Here is a 23,216-nt window from a genome sequence, read left to right as displayed (position 1 = left end):
ATAAATTTGAAAGAGGCCCCTGCAATACTTCTTATTTAATCTGACCATTACAGTATAAATTTATGGGCGATTGGCTTTGGTTTTGGGGCCTTGGACAGGAGATTGGAATGGTGGGCCACTGCATCCTCTCCGGAAATGCCCGGGCTGACCACAACGCCAACAATTCTGTTGCTGGCTCTGCTGGTTTTGTTGATTGGGAGCTACGTATACGGGGTTTGGGCCCTGTCGGGGCATGAGCTGTGGTGGGGGCTGCACCGGCGCGGTTGTATACACAAATTGATCTTGAGCCCATCATCTTTTTAAAGCGGCACAATACTGTTGTCCACTTCGGAAAGTGGTGTCATCAGTGCCTGGGGGCATTGTGAGATGGTGTTTCATTAAGGGCCAAAAACGGTCTCCTGCTTTTACTTTGATGAGATTAACTAGGTCCTTCCGAGCAGCTGAATATAACTGGTGGACCTGTAGCATCTTCCTATAAAATCGCATAGGGTTAATGTCGGGATCTGGCAGGCAGGGGGATTAATGCCGCTGACTGGATGGGGTTGAAAGGGACATATTTAAATGAGGGCTGTTCCTCGGTAGGTTCGGGGTAAGGCTCACTATGTGTCCTAGGGCAAAAAGGGGGATCCAAGGGGAGGGGATTGGTAACTGGGGAGCGTGACGTCAGATTGGCCGGTGAGGGGAGAAACGGCATTGCAGGTATGGGAGGGACCAGGGGTATGGGTGTGGAAAGGGTTAAGGGATGCTGTCTAATGACTGCAGCATCTGTGAATAATTCCGGAACTTGTCCAGAATTGGACTGTGAAATAGCAACAAAACAACCTTCTTGAGTGCCCCTAAAACCATCCTCAGACTTGGGTGACCTATAGGAAAACACATCTCCTCGCTCATCCTCTTCTTTGACTTCAATATATCCTTTCGATAGCAATATCTGCGTTATTCTGTTAAACAATTCAGCATCAATCAACAATCTCTTGTTACCTTCAGGCTTCTCAGCTTTCTGTCTAAACATTTTTGCTATCTTGGTGGTGTCTGGATTACACTAATATAGGACTATGCGGTGAGCGTTACAGCCCGGCCGGAACTTAAGGCCACACCTCTACACTAGCTGGCAACTCCTCAACTATATAGTAATAAGGGTATCCCGCGCTTGGAGGAGGGGTAAAAAATGTATTCCCTCTGGACTTGATCAGCTGCACCAATATTTTTTATTGTCCTAATCCCTATCTTCTTTCACTGAGAATCTGTCTCATGAAAGGAGGTGGACGTACAAAAATGTACATGCATATACAAGAATGTCCCGACCTCCCGACTTGGTCAACTGTATCAAATTTAATGTCCTAATCCCCATATTCAGTCACGGGAATCCCCCCGCATCTTTAATTACAGACCGGGTCAGTCTAACTAGCTATATCCAGCCACCACCGTCTTTCCTGCCCTAACAACCGTCCTCTGGATCCCGTGTGACACTCGATCCACACCTCAGGGCTGGGATCGTGCTTGGAGCTCCAGCGGGCACTACCCTTGAGTCACAATCAGGAACCTTTTAACACCGATAAGGACACACAGCCCGTCACTCCCTCCTCTCCAAGAACAACCACAACGGCAGTGAATACAAAATATGTAACACTCACCGAGGGTTGTAGGGGGATCAGCCTGGTTGGAGCGGAGGGAGGTCTCAGTCCGTGACATCCAAATGATCGGTATTTGCAGGTCGGTAATGCGTCCTTGAAGGAGCTCCACGCTGGTGCGCCAAACTGTCAAGGGAGGAATTTGGTTGAAGACTGCTAATGGAGTCCTCGTTTGGGATATCCAGAGACGGTTCCGTATTAGCTGTATATCATTGCCAATATATATCAATGTATATAAGACAAAGAACACACAGACATGCTCTCTTTCAGCCAGCGTCATCAACATGAGCTAGTTTAATTCGATAGATCCAATTATACAGTAAGTAAGCATGAATAACCTTGAAACTGAACAAGGAGTGCTTTCACTCCCCAATTTCTCACATCACATTGCCTGCCCTCCCGTACATTACTTTTGTGTGAACATTACTGATAACAATTTTACAGCTTCACATTCTGGCTTCATCATCTTTGGTTAACTAGTTCATGATTATACAACTTTGAATTATACTATAGGTCTGTGCAATTGCTACATAGACAGACAGATAATTATACAACTACATCTACATTTTGATTATTTATATACACAGATATTCTTATTACGTTTGAACAAACAAGCTATAACTCAGGCGACCTCCACAATATAATTTAGCAAAAGTATAAGTCTGACCCTCCACTGAAATTTTTAAAAACACAAACCGTCCCTGCTCATCCAGGTCTATACCTAGCACATTTTGTTGCAAATTCTTATGCACCGCTATGCTCACCCCTTTAGATCTGGAGTCGGGGTTGGAGCTATGGTACCACTGCATAAAGTATTTGTTTTTGACCTCTGGAAAGTGTTGGCTTTTAAAATGTGTTTCCTGAATAAATAACACCTGTACCCCCATCTTGTGCATGCCATATAATATTTCTGCACGTTTCTGAGGGGTATTGAAACCCTTAACATTGAGCGAGGCCACCTTAATTGCTGACATGTTGATTTTTTTATTCCTCCTCACGGAAGGGACTTGTTGGGTAGGATAGGGAGCGGACACTGGGAAGTAGAGAAAGGTACGCACAAGGGGTACGATAAGAAAAAAGGTGAGAAAGAAAGGTACCACAAAAAAGACTAGAATAGCAAGCCTATAAAGAGAATAGGCAAACTCCTTAACACTATGTCAAGGAGAAGTTTTATGGAGAATCCAACCCACTTGCGTGGGGTAGATGATCCACTACTTGTTGAAACAAGTTTAGTAAGTGGGGGGTGTCTTTCAATAACCAGATCAAACACCCACAGGGGATCCCCTACAATATCACATAACGTACTGTATAAACACACAGAAAAGGACCCGTAATGACTCATAACCTATCCCCTCTCTCTGAAACCATTATTTTATGTCATGAATGAAACATCCTGTCAGGAAGTCAAACTAGTTAAGTAAGTATCTTGGGGATAAAACAATCCCAACATTTTAGTTTTCATAAAGGGAAAAGCCGGGTGACCCTAGATCCATCCCAACCCTCATCCCCCACCATATGCCCTCCTCCAACCCCCAACCCTCAAAAGGAGAGGGGAGGGTCAGAGGGGGGCCACTGGGAGAAGGTCAGGGGAAAAAAAAAAAAAGGAAAGAGGGCCCACCCACCCCCCCCCCCCCCCAAAAAAAAGGGGATAAATCTCCAGCCCCTCCGCTTACCTATTCGGTCACCCCCGCCTTCCCGCCCAGCAAATAAAGCTCACACAACCTAGTATTCTAAATCTAAAGGAAACCCATATTCACAGTCCAGATGAACGTTTAGACCAGCGGATCATCGATGATTCTTCGTTTCTTGGCCGCGACTGTTGCTGTGCTGCTCTTCTGCGGGTAGTAGGCCTCTCAGGAGGTGCCAATGGGAATGATGGCCAGTCCAGATTTGGTATTGGCGGTAGATTAAGGCGCTCTAAGAACTCTAATAAGCCACTTGGATCTTTCAAGGTCACCATACCTCTTTGATCTCTGACCTGCAGTTGAAACGGAAACCCCCAAGAGTAGGGAATATTTCTCTCTTTCAATGCCTCCAGAATCGGTCTCAGGGCTCGTCGTTTAGAAAGTGTGGTTCTAGACAGGTCTGCAAGAAACATAAGGCGGGCTCCGTCGAAATCAAACGGACTCTTGATCCTTGCTTGTCACATTATTTCTTCCTTTACTGTAAAGCAGTGGATTCGGCAAATGACATCTCTAGGGTTGTCAGAGTCAGGGCCGGCTCCAGGTTTTTGTGGGCCCCGGGCGGAAGAGTCCCAGTGGGCCCCATCCACACACAGACACCGATACGAACATATACATATTTAAAGACAAACTCACAAAAATACATATAAACAGACAAATATATACAGTCATATACACTTACAGACACACACACACACACACAAGTCTGCTGCATACAGACACACACACACACAACTCTGCTACATACAGACAAACACATACAACTCTGCTACATACAGACAAACACATACAACTCTGCTACATACAAACACATACAACTCTGCTACATACAAACACATACAACTCTGCTACATACAGACAAACACACACAACTCTGCTACATACAGACAAACACATACAACTCTGCTACATACAGACAAACACATACAACTCTGCTACATACAAACACATACAACTCTGCTACATACAAACACACACAACTCTGCTACATACAAACACATACAACTCTGCTACATACAGACAAACACATACAACTCTGCTACATACAGACAAACACATACAACTCTGCTACATACAAACACATACAACTCTGCTACATACAAACACATACAACTCTGCTACATACAAACACATACAACTCTGCTACATACAGACAAACACACACAACTCTGCTACATACAGACAAACACATACAACTCTGCTACATACAGACAAACACACACAACTCTGCTACATACAGACAAACACATACAACTCTGCTACATACAGACAAACACATACAACTCTGCTACATACAAACACATACAACTCTGCTACATACAAACACATACAACTCTGCTACATACAAACACATACAATTCTGCTACATACAGACAAACACACACAACTCTGCTACATACAGACAAACACATACAACTCTGCTACATTCAGACAAATGCACACAACTCTGCTGCTCTGTGGGGCCCACACCCGCGGCTTGGCGGGGACAGCACCCGCGGCTTGGCGGGGACAGCACCCGCGGCTTGGCGGGGACAGCACCAGCGGCACTGGCAGCACCCGCGGCTCGGCAGGGCCCACACCCGCGGCTCGGCGGGGCCAGCACCCGCGGCACTGGCAGCACCCGCGGCTCGGCAGGGCCCACACCCGCGGCTCGGCGGGGCCAGCACCCGCGGCACTGGCAGCACCCGCGGCTCGGCAGGGCCCACACCCGCGGCTCGGCGGGTACAGCACCCGCGGCACTGGCAGCACCCGCGGAATCGGCGGGTGGGAGCATTGGCAGGGGCCAGGGCATACATCCAGGGGGTAGAAGCAGCTCACCGGGGCCTATAATGGGGAGGCGGGGAGGGCACTTACCCGATTAGGTCACGGTGGAGAGGGGGCCCACACAGCGCCGGACAGAAGCTCGCCTCCTTCATCTGTGGGACTGAGAAGGCGGTAGCTCCGCCCACAGATGAAATTCAAAACAGGATGTCTGCGCGCCTTAAAGTGACGGCGCCGCAGATTGCTGCCGAGGACTGCGGTCCCCGGAACTCGGCCGGGGACCGCAGAACTGTAAAGGCGAGTGGGCCCCGGCCAAGGGACAGGAGAACTGACGAGGCCGAGTGGGCCCCCCCGGCTCTCCAGGGCCCCGGCATTTGCCCGGGTTTGCCGGGTGCTGACGCCGGCCCTGGTCAGAGTCCTGGTTACGAGGCCTTAGAGCTTGATGGGCTCTATCAATCAGCAGCTCCTCTGTGGGCTCCCTTCCGAGCAGTGAATTGAAAATACCTTTAAGGGTAGAGAATAATTCCGCTGCAGGAGTTGCCTCTGTAAGTCCTCGGATCCTAATATTATTGCGGCGGTTACAGTTCTTCTACTGTACCGAAGAGGAAGTCAAATTGTTTTGAGTGAAGAGTGAGGATCTCACCCTGTGTCTTCTGCTCCACCGCCAATGAGGTCAAAGTTGCTTCCAGTCGGGTGACCTGATCTGACATCTGCGCCACAGAAGTATTCAGGGCCTGTATTTCAGCTTTATAAAGATTCTCAAGTCTCCCTATGTAGCCCTTCATGTCTGCTTTAGTTGGAAAATTCATCATTTGGGATCTGAGATCTTTAAACTCTTCAAACACAAGCAACAGGTGTCTCTGGGGTGCTACAGTTGGGATAGCCAGGGGGACCGGCTGCCCCATATTCCTCAAGCGCTTGGTTACCCGATATTTACCTTGGTTACCAGCGCACACCGCTTAGAGCTGGCTCCCTGCACTCCTAGCCAGAGTATACATCGGGTTAATAAGCAAACCGCTTTGTTTATTTACCCGATCTGTACTCCAGCTACGTGTGCAGGGAGCCGGCACTGGCAGCGTGAGGGCGGCGGACGCTAGTAACCAAGGTAAATATCGGGTAACCAAGCAAGGAGCTTACCTTGGTTACCTGATATTTACCTTGGTCACCAGCGTCCGCAGAAGCCGGCTCCCTGCACATTCAGTTCGTTGCTCTCTCACTGTCACACACAGCGATGTGTGCTTCACAGCGGGAGAGCAACGATGAAAAAAATAGTCCAGGACATTCAGCAACAACCGGCGACCTCACAACAGAGGCAAGGTTGTTGCTGGATGTCACACACAGCGACATCGCTATCAAGGTCGCTGCTACATCACACAAAATGGTGACTTAGCAGCGACGTCGTCGTCGCTGTCGTGTGTAACATGCCCATTACACAAAGACAAAATGAAGTGTAGATTTAACAAAATGGATTCTGCTCTCATTCAAGCAATATACAAATGGATGAATAATGCGTACAACTTGGCTATAACAAAAACAAAAATTCTCCAAATTAAAAATGTGTAAAAAGATGAATAATTTGTAAATGAACCATTATAAAACGTACACAACCGTAATGACATAAAATGAACTCTTTATCAACAGATAGTAAAAGTCTATTAATAAATACTAAAACAGAGATTCTATTCATGACTATGGCTTCATTCCTGTGTGAATTTTCTCATGTGTAATAAGATTTGATTTCTGAGCAAAACATTTCCCACATTCTGAACATGAATATGGCTTCACTCCTGTGTGAATTCTCTCATGTGTAATGAGATGTGATTTCAGAGCAAAACATTTCCCACATTCTGAACATGAATATGGCTTCTCTCCTGTGTGAATTCTCTCATGTGTAATGAGATGTGATTTCTGAGCAAAACATTTCCCACATTCTGAACATGAATATGGCTTCTCTCCTGTGTGAATTTTCAAATGTTTAACAAGAATTGATTTCAAAGCAAAACATTTCCCACATTCTGAACATGAATATGGCTTCACTCCTGTGTGAATTCTCTCATGTGTAATGAGATGTGATTTCAGAGCAAAACATTTCCCACATTCTGCACATGAATAAGGCTTCTCTCCTGTGTGAATTCTCTCATGTTTAATGAGATTTGATTTCTGAGCAAAACATTTCCCACATTCTGAACATGAATATGGCTTCTCTCCTGTGTGAATTCTCTCATGTGTAAGGAGATGTGATTTCAGAGCAAAACATTTCCCACATTCTGCACATGAATAAGGCTTCTCTCCTGTGTGAATTCTCTCATGTTTAATGAGATTTGATTTCTGATCAAAACATTTCCCACATTCTGAACATGAATATGGCTTCTCTCCTGTGTGAATTCTCTCATGTTTAACAAGATCTGATTTCTCAGCAAAATATTTCCCACATTCTGAACATGAATATGGCTTCTCTCCTGTGTGAATTCTCTCATGTGTAACAAGACTTGATTTCCGATCAAAACATTTCCCACATTCTGAACATGAATATGGCTTCTCTCCTGTGTGAATTCTCTCATGTCTATTAAGTTTTGATTTCAAAGCAAAACATTTCCCACAATCTGCACATGAATATGGCTTCTCTCCTGTGTGAATTCTCTCATGTTTAACAAGATCTGATTTCTGAGCAAAACATTTCCCACATTCTGAACATGAATAAGGCTTCTCTCCTGTGTGAATTCTCTCATGTGTAATGAGATTTGATTTCAGAGCAAAACATTTCCCACATTCTTCACATGAATATGGCTTCTCTCCTGTGTGAATTCTCTCATGTTTAACAAGACCTGATTTCTCAGCAAAACATTTCCCACATTCTGCACATGAATATGGCTTCTCTCTTGTGTGAATTCTCTCATGTTTAACAAGATCTGATTTCTGAGAAAAACATTTCTCACATTCTAAACATGAATATGGCTTCGCTTCTGTGTTACTTTCACTTCCCTTAGCATTCTGTGTGGAACTCCTGGTACCGTCATCTGCCATAAATAAAATTGAAGTTATAAGCTTTTAATAATATAACCTCAAACATACACAGACACACATAAATCCATACAAATTCCAAAGTGTGTAGTGTTCTACTTTAAAAAGGCCTATGCGGCAGAAGACACCCAAAATGACATTTTAAAAACTGCACCCTTTGAAGTGCTCAAAACGACATTCAATAAAACATATCTACAAAAGCATATCCAGTGGCACACAATAATATATGGATACTTTGGCATTGCATTACTGCTGTAGAAATATTAGAAAAAAGGGATTAATACATAGGTAATGAGAAAAAATGAATAAAACGACAGGCATTGCATTACCGCTTTAGAGATATTTGCAAAGTGAGATTCTTAGTTTATGCACAGGTAAAATATATCTTTGTACCGTGTTAGCCAGTAGAGATAAAAAATTGTTTAAAAGAACTGAAGTCCTCAGTGGTTGATACCTTTTAATGGCTAACTGAAAAGATGGTAATAATAGCAAGCTTTCGAGACTACTCAGGTCTCTTCTTCAGGCTCAATATAACACAAAATCTGAAGAGTCACATATTTATACACAACAGGACATAGAATGGGGCAGTAAATAAAAAGTTATGTGAAGCAGAACTATCACTATGGCAAGAGGACAAACTGTTGTGGCCATAAATATTGCTGCAGTTCAGTGTGAAAGTTTTAGTGACCTCTGATTGAGGTCTGGTCCAGGGCTGTGATGCCCCCGGATGGTCTGAGGAGCACATCTCTTAATTGATGTAAAAAAACATGAATCCATGAGACATTCATTTCTCCTCTGAATGTTTCAAAGGTCATCATAAGTTTGTACTCCCATAGTCTCCTCTCTCTCTGGGACTTGAGGTTGCCTTTCAATACCAGCAATTTCATGTCCATGATGCTGTGGTCTAGGTTACAAAAATGTTTGGCCACAGGTAGATATATCCTTTTTTCTCTAATAGTGTGGTGGTGAGAATTCATTCTTGTCCTGAGTGGTTGTCCTGTCTCCCCTACATACAGACCCCCAGTTGAACATTTGGTACATATAATTAAGTACACCACATTGGTTGTGGTGCAACTGAAGGTACCTGGGATCTTGTAGTCCTGATGTGATCTGGGAATCTTTATCTTGTCCGTTGTCAATATAAATGGACAGGTCTTACATTTTTTCTGGTTGCAGGGAAGTGTTCCTGTTTGAGAGGACAGGGAGCTTTTGACAATGAAGCTTCTTAGATTTGGGGGTTGTCTAAAACACAGAAATGGGGGGGGATCTGGAAAGATAGATTTTAACCGGGCATCCTTTTGCAGTAATGGTTGTAGTTTCCGTGCAGCTCCTCTTAACACCTCCAGATGTGGATTGTAGGTGATTGCAAGAGGGACCCGGTTGTTTTCTTTAGTTTTATAATGTAGGAGATGGTTTCTTGATATTCTGGTGGCTCTTGTAATCTGGTTTTCAATTGTTCTTGGGTGGTAGCCTTGATTTAGAAAGGTCTTTCTGAGGCCCTGAAGGTGATTGTCTCTATCTGTACTGTTGGAACATATCCGATTGTACCCGATAACCTGGCTGTACACTATAGAGTTTGTGTTTTGGATGAAAACTGTCCCATTTCAGGTATGTTGGACGGTCAATTGGCTTCTTGTACAGGGATGTCTCTATTTCATTGTTCCGTCGTTTAATGATGGTGTCCAAGAAGTTGATATCAGTGCAGGAGTAGTTGAGTGTTAGGTTGATGGTGGGATGAAGCGGATTAAAGTGTTCATGGAAGGTCTTCAGCTGCTCCTCAGACTCTGTCCAGATGATTAAAATATCGTCAATGTAACGGTAGTAGGCCAGAGGCCTGATAGGACAAGAGGATAAAAAGTCACTCTCAAGCTTGGCCATGAAAAGATTTGCATATTGTGGTGCCATTTTGCTTCCCATTGCAGTCCCAGTCTCCTGTAGATATATGTTATTGTCAAATGCAAAGTAATTATGGGTGAGGATGAATTTTGTAAGCTTCACTACAGAATCGGCATCAGTTCCTGTATTTTCCAGGAAGACTTTGCAGGCATTCAATCCATCCTGGTGTGGAATATTAAAGTACAAGGATTCCACATCCATGGTGGCAAGGATGGTTCCCTCTGGTAGAGAACCTATTGCTGATAGTTTTCTCAATAGGTCAGTAGTGTCCTGGATGTAGCTGGTTGTATCCCTTACCAAGGGTTTAAGGATACCCTCTACCCATCCAGAGACTTGTTCAGTGAGAGTGCCCACACATGAAATGATGGGTCTTCCTGGGTTTCCAGATTTGTGAATTTTGGGAAGCATGTAGAATGTGCCTATTCTTGGACTTACCGGTATCAGTTCATCAGCTGTTGAGGATATGTCAGGCAGACAAGAGACCAACTTGTTAAGTTCCTTGTAATAGTCCTGTGTAGGGTCAGACTCCAATTTTTTATAGTAGCGTGTGTCCATCAGTTGTCTGCTTCATTCATGTAGTCTGATTTGTTCATCATGACTATTGCACCCCCTTTTTCTGCAGGTTTAATGATGATTTCTTTGTTGGTTTTCAAAGATTTTATGGACTTTCTCTCTTGGGCACTGATGTTGGATGGTTGCCTCCCGTGTGTGTCTAGGATAGTGGATTCACATGTTGCTATATCTGGATAGTGGATTTTACCAAAATGTCTGAAAGTGTCTATATAGTTATCCAAATGAAGGTTGCGTCCTGGTGGAGGTGTCCAATCTGACATTTTCCTGGTTGTCAAGATCAGTCTTCCTTTAGACTGGGTGGATTCTCAAACATATGCATCGTTAAAATATTCCCTCAGACGTAGTCTCCTGAAGAAATCTTCCATGTCACTGCAGAGTTCAGTTTTGTCTAACGCTTTAGTAGGACAAAATGAGAGTCCCCTAGAAAGCACAGCAAATTCCACTTTGTTGGGTTTATAATCCCAGAGATTGATAAAACAGATCCTTTTGTGTCTTGATGGAGTGGTTGTCCAAGTTGTTAGGTTTTGGCTTTGTTCTCAACCTGTTTGTATTAAGTCCAGAATTGAGGCGCAGTCAATGTAGTTTCTTTTCCTTGTTGTGGATCAGAAGAGTTCGTAGTCTGTAGTAGTATTGTTGTACTTTTTGCTCTGTGCTTTCTGGAAGCGTCTTCCTTTGTGTTTCAAATTCCCTCTGGATTTTACTCTTGATGCTGTAGAAGACATGCAAAAGGTGGTTCCTTAGTCTCTCAGAAGTCCTGTGACAAAGGTTTTGTGCATAATGGGTATTTTATGTATGTAGAATTGGGTTTGTAATCCAGAGTCCTTTGGGGATCAGATTCTCCTTTTTGCATTTGGATAAGAAAAATATGTCACTGTCCAGTTGTGCACGTTTCTTCAGAAGTGTCTTTAGTTCCATCTTTTCAGTTAGCCATTAAAAAGGTATCAACCACTGAGGACTTCAGTTCTTTTAAACAATTTTTTAGTTTATGTATTGACCAATCCATGTGAGGCCGATAACCTTGACAAGCACCTGACCAAGCACTCTGCCCTATAGCCAGGGTGTGTCCACCATCTTATTTAGCCAGGAAGCAGACATGCAGATTTTTAATCACACAGAAACATTTAAGGTTAGGTTCCCAATATAATGAGATCACCTTGTCAAAGTTATTGGGCTCACATGGATTGGCCAATACATAAGCTAAGAATCTCTCTTTGCAAATATCTCTGAAACAGTAATGCAATAGCTATGTCTTTTTACTCATTTTTCACATTAGCTATGTATTTATCCCTTTTTTGTAATATTCCTACAGCAGTAATGCAATGCCAAAGTACACTTTAGATGCGTCACAGAAATGAAAGCAATGTGGTAGGAAAAAAAAGATTTTAATTTTTCCCACAAAAGTGTTGCTTTAACCACAAATTTTCATTTTCCCAAGGGTAAGATGAGAAAATGGACCATATAATTCTGTTGTGCAATTTCTCATGTGTACGCTGATACCCCAATATATGCTGTAAAACTATTGCTTGGGTTCACGGCAGGGCTCGGAAGGGAAGGAGCACAATTTGACTTTTGGAGAACAAAATTAGCTGAACTAGAGGATGCCATGTCACGTTTGTAAAGCCCTTGATGTGCCTAAACAGTGGAAACACCCCATAAATTCTCATTTTGAAATCTACACCACTGAAGGAATGTATCTAGGTGTGGAGATCATAGGAGTACCCTTATATAGGGCGAGGGGTCTTTAGAAGACCCCAGCTGTTATGGCGACCCATATGCACCCAATGGTAAATGTTGCTGGGGGTGTTGGATATGTGGAACATTGTACCCCATAGGCTGCGAGCTGCAAATGCTGCTGTCGAAAAGTTAACAGCAGTGGGTGAAGCTTACCTCCACTGAATAACTGAATAGACATCATCTGCTGGCAATAATGGAGACTCAGCTTCTGAGCCGCAAGAAGCAATAGGATGTAATAATATGTTACATATCGAAAAGGAGTTAAAAGAAAACCTGGCAGCTACAAAAACACTATTTACCTGCAGATATAGTGCTAATCTGAGTACCTAGCATTTAAATGTTTAAATGATATCTATCTGGTTTATTAGAACAGTGTGTGACACTAGTCACTTCACGGACAAGCCGTGAGGCAGGGTTATCAAACGTTCCGGGGTCAGATACAAAGAGAGCATGCCGTGAACTAAGGGGAAAGACAAAGGCGTAGTCAGCTCTGGGGTCAGAATATCAGGAGGATAGCGGATATGGGCAAATGGATGGTCAGAGGAGGTCCAAGGTCTGGCAGCTATAGATCAGAACACAGCACAGATAACCGAGGCCCACATTCGCAGGGAGCCGCGGTGGCGTCGGACTCTGTTCACAAGCAACCTGAAACTAGTTGCTCAGCTTCAGCTGAATCTTTTACACTGTTTTCAATTCCTGTGGAGTGGTTTTTGGTTCCTTGAGAGGGGGGCTAATTTCTATTCAGCTGTGTTCTCCCTATTTAAGGTTTGAGATATTACTTGTTACTGCAGATGATACCTTCGGTTTATGCTCCTGTGATTCCGGTCTTTATGGCGATCCTTTGTGGGGTTTGCATCTCCTTTCCCGGTAAGTGGGGTGGGGGTGTTAGATCAGGGCTTGGACAGGAGTTAGTGTTACGCTGGCGGCCCAGACCTGGATACCATGAAGCCTACCCCTGGGATAAGAGACAGCACAAAGTCCCTAGACTGAGGGCCTGTTTCGGGGGGTCCCTTCTCCAGTTACCCCGGCACCTCCGTGATACCCTGGTTTTGGGACTAACTACTCAGCTAAGTAACTGATCAATCACTCAGAACAGGGAACCCCTGAAGAAACCAAGCACCTCCCAGTTTCAGATTGGACAGTTGAGCTGTCGCTCAACAAACTAACAGCTTGGCACGGCCCTGATTCCATAGAGAGGCAAAATTGTCACTCACTGCGTACAAGACAGAGGAGAAATTGTGACAGTGTCTGCAAGGAGAAAATGCAATTACATTCTCCCAGCAGCTGTTCACTTCCAGTCACCAGCACAGTGGGAGAGGCTGTAACAGTCACCACTCACTACATAGTGGGGGCACAGTAATCAACCCTCTTGTTCCTTGGCTGACAGCCTGTGAGCGGTAAGTGTTACTGTTTCCCGCAGTGCATCGGTGACTGTATACGAGTGGCAGCAGGGAAAATGTAACTTTATTTTCTCCTTGCAGCTGGGAATGTGTCTGTTCTTCTTGTTATTTAATGGTGACTCTTCACTGAGGAGGGTTACCTGTGGAAAGGTCTCTACTCCATTCATCACTCCGCACATCCATTTCTCCTTTTTCCATTGTGTCTGCAGCGTTCTGCATATCTTTTCCCTGAATTTCAAAGCTGTAAAATAAATAATGTAAAAGTCACAGACAAAAGGAAAAAGTCATGTCGAAGGTTCTAGATGGACGCTTCTGCTTCCAGAGCTGTATGGCACCTGAGACCAATCGATGCATGGCCTCTACGCCTCCTATATCCCCCGTGCTGCCCCAGAGTCAGTTCAGCAGGGATAGAAGCAGACGTGGCAGGGTCCACTTAGTGTGGTACATTATGACATTGGGATTTCCTTCATTGTTTTCTCTTCACAATTTGGACGCCCTAATGCTTATTTTTCTGTCATTTTATAATTGTTTTAGTCAACATTGTTGTATTTTTGAAAGCTTTCTTTTTGAGGTACATTAGTTTTATTGAATTTTTTTTTCTTTAAAGGAGTTGTCCGACATAAGAGCAACATTTTTTTGTAAGCTATTCTGTGCTGTATTGTCATATAAAGCTACATGCACACGGTGCAGTTTTTTTCTGCACACAAACTGCAACCAAAACTGCACCTTGTCAGAGTGAGCCTGGAAATGTCCCAAAAACGCTTGTAATGTAGGTGCGTTTTTATTGCGTTTTTTGTCAGTGCGTTTTTTTTGAAGGAGAAACGAAATATGATAGGAAAGGATAACGGATAGATAGATAGCTAGAATACATGATAGATAGTAAAAAATAGAAATAATAGCTAGATAGATAGATAGATAGATAGATAGATAATAAGAACATATAGATTAGATACTAAGAAAGAACAGAATACATAGAAAGAAATAACAATATAGCCAGCTTGGTTAGCTGTTTTTTATTGTTGGGGGGGGGGGCTGGGGGTAAAAAAATAACATGGGGTCCTCCCATTTTTCATATCCAGTACAGGAACAGCAGCAGCTGCAACCCTCAGCTGTCTGCTGTACCTTGGCTAGTTATGAAAAATAGAGGGGATCACCCCCTTTTTTTTAATTATTTGATTTATTAAAAAAAAAAAAAAAAATTACGTGGGATACCCTCATTTTTCAAATACCAGCCAAGGTGCAGCAGATAACTGGGGGCTGATATTATTAGGGTGCAAAGGGACATCATTATTTGGCCCTTTCCAGCCTAACAATAGCAGCCCACAGCTGCCTTAGAAGTGGCATATCCATAAGATGTGCCAATTCTGGCGCTGGATCCGGCTCTTCTCGTTGCCCTGGTGCGGTGGCTATCGGGGTATTAAGGGGTTAATGGCAGACCATAGCTGCCACTAAGCCCTAGGTTAGTGATGGTATGCGTCTATGAGACACCCCACATCAAATCAAAACAGCCAAAAAAATCCTTTGAAATAAAATAAAAAGCCCCTTCTTTCACCACTTTATTAACCCCCAAAACACCCCTCGAGGTCCGAAGTAATCCACACGAGGTCCCACGACGCTTCCAGCTCTGCTACATCAGTGTCCTGTCACAGCCAGCGGTCATACAGCATGGCTGCCAGCTGTGAGTGTGGACAGAGCAGCAGTGATCAGAATGAACTAGGGTGAATCCCTGACGTCACAGCAGTACGGCGGGTGTCGCAGCAATGACATCACGAGTTCACTGCGGTTCAAGCCTGATGTCCTCCAGCTGTCACAGCAAACCACCCAAGTGTCATTGGTGCCATCACTCAGGTGTTTGCTGTCACAGTTCGAGTCCTCCACCGCTGATAGAGAGACTCTCTTCAGTGCTGTACAATGTAGACACGCCCACTGTGGCTGTGATTGGTTGCAGTTAGACAGCTGTCACTCAGCATGGGAGTTCGTCTGACTGCAACCAATCACAGACGGGGGGAGGAGTCAATATGTATGAGGCTAATGAGCGGGTCTGAAAGAAGATGAGAGGCGGGGGAGCAGTGTGACAGACGTGATCGGTGAGTATGTACTGCTTGGGGAGAGAGAGAGAGAGAGCAAGAGAGACAGAGAAACCAACACAGGCACCGACATGTCAAATTCACTCCAGCATTGATTTTGTCATTCTGGAACTAAGTTGGTGAGCTGCGTTTCTGTTGACAAAACCGCAGGTAAAACGCATACAAAATGCACCAATTTGATAGCATACATTTTTCCTTGCCTTTTTGATGCCCTCATTGATTTCAACGGGTGACAAATGTTGACAAAAACAAACGCAAGAAAGAATGAACATGCGGCATCTTTTTAGTCACAAACTTTTGACAAAAAAAACGCTGACAAATAAACTGCAAGGTGCACATTACAAATCTGACTTCTCATAGACTTTGCTGGGAAGTCAGATGTCAGAAAGTTCTGACAACAAAACTGCACCAAAAAACGCGACAAAACGCAGCGTGCGCATGTAGCCTAAATCACCCACACTTTTTTTTTTTCTAACTTTTGTTCCTCTTGAATTATCCCTTCATTCTCTGCAGACAGTTTATTTACCTTCAGCTCAACCAAACATGAAAACTTCCTATGCCGAACCTCACAGTCAGAGCTGGCCCCACCCGGCCTCACTGTCCAGCCCCGCCCTCTTCCCACCCTCTGCACACTCATTAGGCTATGTTCACATTTCCGCTATTTAGTATCCGTCACAATCCGCCGCTCTGATAAACGCAATCCGTTTAGCGGATTCCGTTGTTTCCCATAGACTTGTATGAGCGGTAGATTGTGAGTGATGCCATTGCGTTGCATCCGCCGTGCGACTGATTAGTAGTGGAACGACTGACCGTCGGGCGGCAGGAACGCAGCATGTAACGTTTTTTGAGCAGAGGAATCCTTTTAATTTCACTGCGCATGGTCAAATCTTGTGTTTAATTATTCAAATCAATGTCTCTCTCTCTCGACGGCCGAACGATCAGCTGATCACCCAGCAACCGACTATTGTGAGCGATCAGCTGATCATTTATAATAGCCAGCCGCTAGTTAAACAGTGACAATAAAAAAAAAAACAAAAAAACGAATCGTTGTTTTGCAGAATCAATCACATCAGTTGTGCCACTATCTGCAATGCATCCGTTGCATTAGTTACACAACTGATTGTGACGGATGCAAGACAACGGAAGTGTGAACATAGGCTTAGCTGTCAGTATTTGGCCCAGCACTGACCTGTTATCACTCTAGCATTGGAAATTACAGCCCCATATTGGGCTCTGCGCACCCCCCCACCACACACACACACACACACACACACATCGGGCTCTGCACACCCCCCACCACACACGGGGCTCTGCGCACCCCCCCACCACACACGGGGCTCTGCGCACCCCCCCACCACACACGGGGCTCTGCACACCCCCCACCACACACGGGGCTCTGCCCCCCCCTACACATCGGGCTCTGAACCCCTCCCACATGGTGCTCTGCCGCCCCCCACATGGTGCTCTGCACCCCCACACCCACCGTGTAGGGAATACACACTTACCTCCCCTCGGTTCCCGCCGCTGCTCCTCGTTCGCCCACTGTCTGTGCTCTGGACATATCAGCACAGTAGTGACATCACCGCTGTCCTGAACTGTCAGAGCAGACAGCGGGACAGTGATGAGAAGCAGCGAGGTGCTGCCTGTCATCTGTGCTTTCAAATGTATTAACATCTGTGATGCTGATACATTTGAACGTGCAATCCTGAGCAGGGAGCCCGATGCTGGAGGTGACCGCACGGTAGCCACCGCCAGGCCCCTCCCCCCAGCTCACGGCCCCACAGCAGACAAAGGGGAGAGTACGGAGTGTGGGGAGGGTGCGGGGGAAGGGGGGGCGGGGACTCCACGCACTGTACCTGCCCACTCCGGGTAGTGCGAGCACGACCATGCTCCGGTACTCGGTACAAGCATTTTGATGCTCGGACGGGATCGACTTGTTTACTGAGTATAGTGGAAGTCAATGGGGAACGCAAGCATTTTTCATAGTTAACAGAGATAGACAAATATATAATAGATAGATATATAGATAGACAGACAGATAATAGTGATAAATAGATAATAGATAGATATGTGGTAGATAATACAGACAGATAATAGATAGATCACTGCAGTGACCCTTTCTCCTGTGTTCTGCGCTGATCTTCGGCCTCGTCCTCCTCACGGATTTATACCAGCTGTCTGATAAATTAGATGGAGAGTTAATAGTGATAGATTTGGATAGAAAATAGACAGATAATTAGATAATAGTTAATAGAGATAGACAGATCGATAGATAATAGATGGATATGTGATAGATAATACAGATAAATATATGATAGATAGATATATAAAAGATAATATAATATATATTTATTCATTGATATGGCACTATTAATTCCATAGCGCTTTAAATACATTGGCAACACTGTCCCCATTGGGGCTCACAATCTAAATTCCCTATCTGTATGTCTTTGGAGTGTGGGACGAAACCAGAGAACCCGGAGAAAACCCACACAATCATGGGGAGAACATACAAACTCCTTGCAGATGTTTTCCTTGGTGTTATCTGAACCCAGGACCCCAGCGCTGCAAGACTGTAGTGTTAACCACTGAGCCACCATGCCGCCCCTTAGATATAGATAGACAGAGAATAGAGATAGATAGATAGATAGATAGATAGATAGATAGATAGATAGATAGATAGTGATGAGCGATCTCTCAGATACCCGGGAGGCAGGTCCATATGTGTTTAACATAAAAAACCTGATTCGGGCCCAGAATTGATCCCGGATATCTGGCCGGATGGCGGTCCCCATATAAGTCTATGGGGACCAGAGTCCTGTGCTTTAAAACGGTGGTAGAAGGGCTAGTGGGATTGGAGTAGACACATTATACTGTGAGTTTCCGCTCGGCAATAACCTCATTAACCTCATACACATTCACTGCTTCTCCGCCCACTGCCAATCCCCACGTTTCTGATTGGTTGCAGTAAGACGCGCCCCCAGCCTGTGTCAGACACGCCCCCAGCCTGTGTAACAGTGTGTCTGACTGCAAAATATAAAAATAAATAAAAAAAATTGGTGTAGCATCAACCTGTATTATGAAACCTAGTACAGATAAAGCATACAGCTACGGGCTGCAGCCCCCAGCCGTACCCTTACATTGGCTGTGAATTAAAAAAAAAAAAAAAAAAAAAGAACCGCATGTAGCTTTTTTACAATTATATAATTTTAAAAAAATCTGCTTGCACCCCCCCAATTTTTGATACCTGGCCATGATAAAGCTCGTAGCTGGAAAGCTGGTATTTTCAGGCTGGGGAGACTCATGTTTATTGGGCCCCCTCGGCCTAAATATAGCCTGTAGCCGCCTGGAATTGCTGGATCCATTAGATGCGCCAGTCCTGGTACTTTACCCATCTCATCCCGATTGCCCTGATGTGGTGACAATCAAGGTAATCAGGCGTTAATGGCAGCCCAGAGCTGCCACTTAAGGTGGTGTCACACACAGCGATGTCGCTGCTACGTCACCATTTTCTGTGACGTAGGAGCGACGTCCCGTTGCTGTCGCTGTGTGTGACATCCAGCAACGAGCTGGCCACTGCTGTGAGGTCGCCGCTCGTTGCGGAATGTCCTGCTTCATTTTTTGCTTGTCGTTCTCCCGCTGTGAAGCACACATCGCTGTGTGTGACAGCGAGAGAACGACGAACTGAAGCGAGCAGGAGCCGGCGTCTGGCAGCCTGCGGTAAGCTGTAACGAAGGTAAACATCGGGTAACCAAGAAGCCCTTTCCTTGGTTACCCGATATTTACATTAGTTACTAGCACTGCCGCTCTCACGCTGCCAGTGCCAGCTCCCTGCACACAGCCAGAGTACACATCGGATTAATTACCCGATGTGTACTCCAGCTACGTGAGCAGGGAGCCGGCACTGGCAGCGTGAGAGCACACCACTTAGCGCTGGCTCCCTGCACACGGAGCCGGAGTACACATCGGGTAATTAACCCAATGTGTACCCTGGCTAGGAGAGCAGGGAGCCAGCGCTAAGCGTGTGCGCTGGTAACCGAGGTAAATATCGGGGGGGGTGGCCTGGCCAGAGATGTGAGAAGAAGCTAAGAGGAGAGCTCCTGGAACTGCTGATTATCCTGACTTCCACTGGGCCGTGGAGAGGACAAAAATCATCCGTTCAGCAACCAGAGACCACCCTGCACTTACTGCACAGCTTGGACGGAGGTTACATGGCTGGGGGGACGAGCAGGAGGCAGAAGGAGGTGGCGGCAGGAATGGAAGGTACTGCACAAAGTGGTGGTGGGACACAGACACCAACCTCCAAAGTAGCTAGAGCTGCAGCCACACATGCAGCTGAAAAACTGTCTGCCAGGGGCACAGAATGCAGGGCTCCCACGGTGCACAGGGATGAAGGAGTTAAACTGTGGAGCTCCAGGCAGCACAGCCCTCACAATGCAGTGGAGGAGGAAGGAGGAAATAGTGCAGACTCATTATTATTACAGCAAGGCTTGCATAACAAGCTGGAGCCCCTTGTATCCATGCATAAAAAAATGTCCCACTGAGCCTGCCACAACTCTGCATGGTGCTGAGCCCACTCTGAGAGACATGCTTGCAGCTATAGCTCAAAATGGCTCCATGATGACATCCTTCAGCTCCCAGATGGGCCAAATCATGGAGGAGTTATCAGGTGTGAGACAGAGCCTCCAAAAAGTGAATGACCGCATGATGGCGTCAGAGGGGAGAATCAGTGACTTAGAGGACAAAATGCCCCAGGTTACCCGTGACTCCCACAGGCATGATCAGCAAATGGCATTTCTACTTAACAAGACAGATGATTTAGAAAATAGATTGAGGAAAAACAATGTGCGGCTGATAGGTTTTCCAGAAAAAACGGAGGGCACAAATCCGTCAGAATTCTTTGACGGATGGCTGCAAAAAGTATTTGGCGCAGAGGTCCTATCCCCCCTGTATGCTGTAGAGAGAGCCCACAGAGTGCCCACCAGACCCCTGCCTCCGGGAGCTCCTCCAAGACCTGTCCTGGTGAAACTACTACATTATAGAGACCGGGATGCGATCCTAAGAGCGGCTAGAAACAAAGGGTCCATAACGGTGGACGGCCACAAAATATCCTTCTTTCCTGATTATTCAGTTGAAATTTCAAAAAGAAGAGCTCAATTCTCAGATGTCAAACGATGCCTGAGAAATGCAAGTCTCGTACTCCATGCTGTACCCAGCGAAGCTCAGGGTGGCTGCACTGCAAGAGACATTCTTTTTTGAAAATCCTAAAGATGCTCTCAGATGGCTCGATATGAATGAGCAACGGCTCAGCAAAGTCCACAACATTGATATGTAACCCTTTAAGGACTTTAGGGGTGATGAATACTCGACTTTCTGCTGCGATTACATAGGATTGGCCCAGTGGATAAAATTATTATGATACCCATTGATTGGTTCCAGCAGAACTCCCTGGAAGAGGAGTTTGGGTTTCCTTTCTTTCCCTTTTTCACTTCCAGAGGCGGTTTTTGTTTTTCTCACTTCCCTGCATTTTTCATTGTTCTCAGGCTTTTTTTTTCCTTGCTTTAAACCATTTTGGGAAGTGGGAATTTTATTGTCTCTCTTGTTTCGGCTTCAGGATGGACTGGTGCCCTCAGTTTCAACGTTTATGTTGTGGGACAACTGTTAGATACGGGGGGAGGGGGGGGAGGATGGAGGGGGGGGAAATGTCTCTGCAGCTTTAATGATACTTTTATATTTATGTCTGCTAATGGTTATCATGTGGTTCAGGAAGATGGAGGAGGGGTGGAACTCTTTGCCGGGTGTGACTGCTTGCACTACATACGCATACCACCAGGATGGCGGGTAGGATTAACATTCATTCTTGGAATGTCCGTGGCTTGGGGGACCCCACAAAAAGGGTAGCAGTAATAGAACAGGTCAAATCCCACTTGCCTGCAATCATCTGCCTACAGGAGACACATTTGAAGGGCGACAAAATAGCATACATGAATCGTTCATGGGTGGGTCATTGTTTCCACTCAACCTACACAGCTCATTCCAGAGGTGTCAGTATCTTAGTCCACAGAGCAATCCCATTTGAGATCATTTCATCCACAGTAGATAAGGAAGGTAGATTCATTTGCGTGCACTGTAAAATATTTAACAAGGAGCTCCTTCTGATAACAGTTTATATACCGCCTCCATATAATAATACTGTTATGAACAAAATTGCGGAAATTATTAGCAAGACCCCCAATGTACAGGTGGTGTGCACGGGGGATTTCAACAACATCATTCACCCATATTGGGACAAACACAATGCGGGTACTCACTTAGAACACCATCCTAACTCCAAATTTGGGGACACGGTGGCTGAACTGGCACTTTCAGATCTGTGGCGAATCAGAAACCCTGGAATCAAGCGATTCTCATGCTATTCCAAACACACAACACTCTGTCCAGAATAGACCTGATCTTGGGCTCGGAGGGTATACTACCAATGGTGGAAAGCACAGAATACCTTCCTAGAGGTTTATCAGACCATTCCCCACTGTTGACACGACTTAATATTTTACCCGGGCTTGATCGTACCCGTAGCTTGTGGTCCTTTCATCCTTTTTGGCTACAGATTATAGATGTGGGCCCGGTTGAACTAGCCCTTGAATACTATTTTCAGGACAATTATACTGGGGAGATGTTGCTTAACACTGTTTGGGATGCCATGAAGGCCTGTCTGAGGGGGTCACTGATACAGGGGGTCAGTAGATCTAAAATTAAGTCGGCACAATTTGAAATTTTTCTCAAAGAACGGGTACAAACGACAGAACAGACGTACATTCTGTCAGGGGATACACGGGACTTACTGGAATGGAGGGAGGCACAAGAAGCATAGACACTCACATTAAAGAACGGGCCACTAACAAAAGACTTTTTTCACAACAGAGATTCTTTGAAGAGGGCGAAAAAGCGGGTCATTTATTAGCGGTGATTGCTAAAGCACAAAGGGGGAACACATTTGTGGGGGCGCTAAAGGGACAAAACCGGAACCATAGTCAATCAACCTGACCAAATTTTGGCTACCTTCTCTGAATTCTACGAACAACTTTACAGTACTAAACTGCAATATGATAGGGAACAGATAGCTTCTTACCTGAAAGACATCCCCTTGCCCTCACTTTCAGATCAGATGAGAACAGGGTATACCTAAACAGTCCACTCACACTGGAAGAGTTGCATTTAGCAGTGTCCTCCATGCCCAATAATAAGTCACCGGGTTCAGATGGGATCCCCACAGAGATTTACAAAAAGTTTGGAGACATCCTGCTCCACCAGCTGCTGTCGACCTTCCAGCAAGCAGCCAAAAATGGCTCCTTGCCCCAATCGATGCGAGAAGCAGTGATAGTTGTCATACCTAAACCTGGAAAGGACCCCCTCATCCCTGACTCTTATAGA

General features: G+C 45.2%; 1 protein-coding gene across 2 annotated transcripts in view; it reads right to left on the bottom strand.

Moving 5' to 3' along the window:
- Positions 1-6,763: 6,763 nt before the first annotated feature.
- The window catches only part of LOC142260444 (uncharacterized), a 76,810-nt gene continuing 60,357 nt past the window's right edge, over positions 6,764-23,216 (bottom strand). Inside the window, exons 3-5 of one of the 2 annotated variants that reach the window (XM_075331920.1) lie at positions 17,901-17,959; positions 13,839-13,939; positions 6,764-8,091 (exon numbers count right to left, since the gene is read on the bottom strand). In XM_075331920.1, coding sequence (XP_075188035.1) covers positions 6,764-8,091; positions 13,839-13,917 — 1,407 coding nt within the window. In that variant the 5' untranslated portion in view covers positions 13,918-13,939; positions 17,901-17,959. Of the gene's footprint in view, positions 8,092-13,838; positions 13,940-17,900; positions 17,964-23,216 lie in introns of both variants that reach the window. The other variant, XM_075331921.1, reaches the window with a different exon arrangement.

This window comes from Anomaloglossus baeobatrachus, unplaced genomic scaffold (genome assembly GCF_048569485.1).
Source record: "Anomaloglossus baeobatrachus isolate aAnoBae1 unplaced genomic scaffold, aAnoBae1.hap1 Scaffold_106, whole genome shotgun sequence".
Classification (NCBI taxonomy): domain Eukaryota; kingdom Metazoa; phylum Chordata; class Amphibia; order Anura; family Aromobatidae; genus Anomaloglossus; species Anomaloglossus baeobatrachus.
The sequence above is the reverse complement of the archived record's forward strand: the minus strand, read 5'-3'. Positions and strand labels throughout refer to the sequence as shown.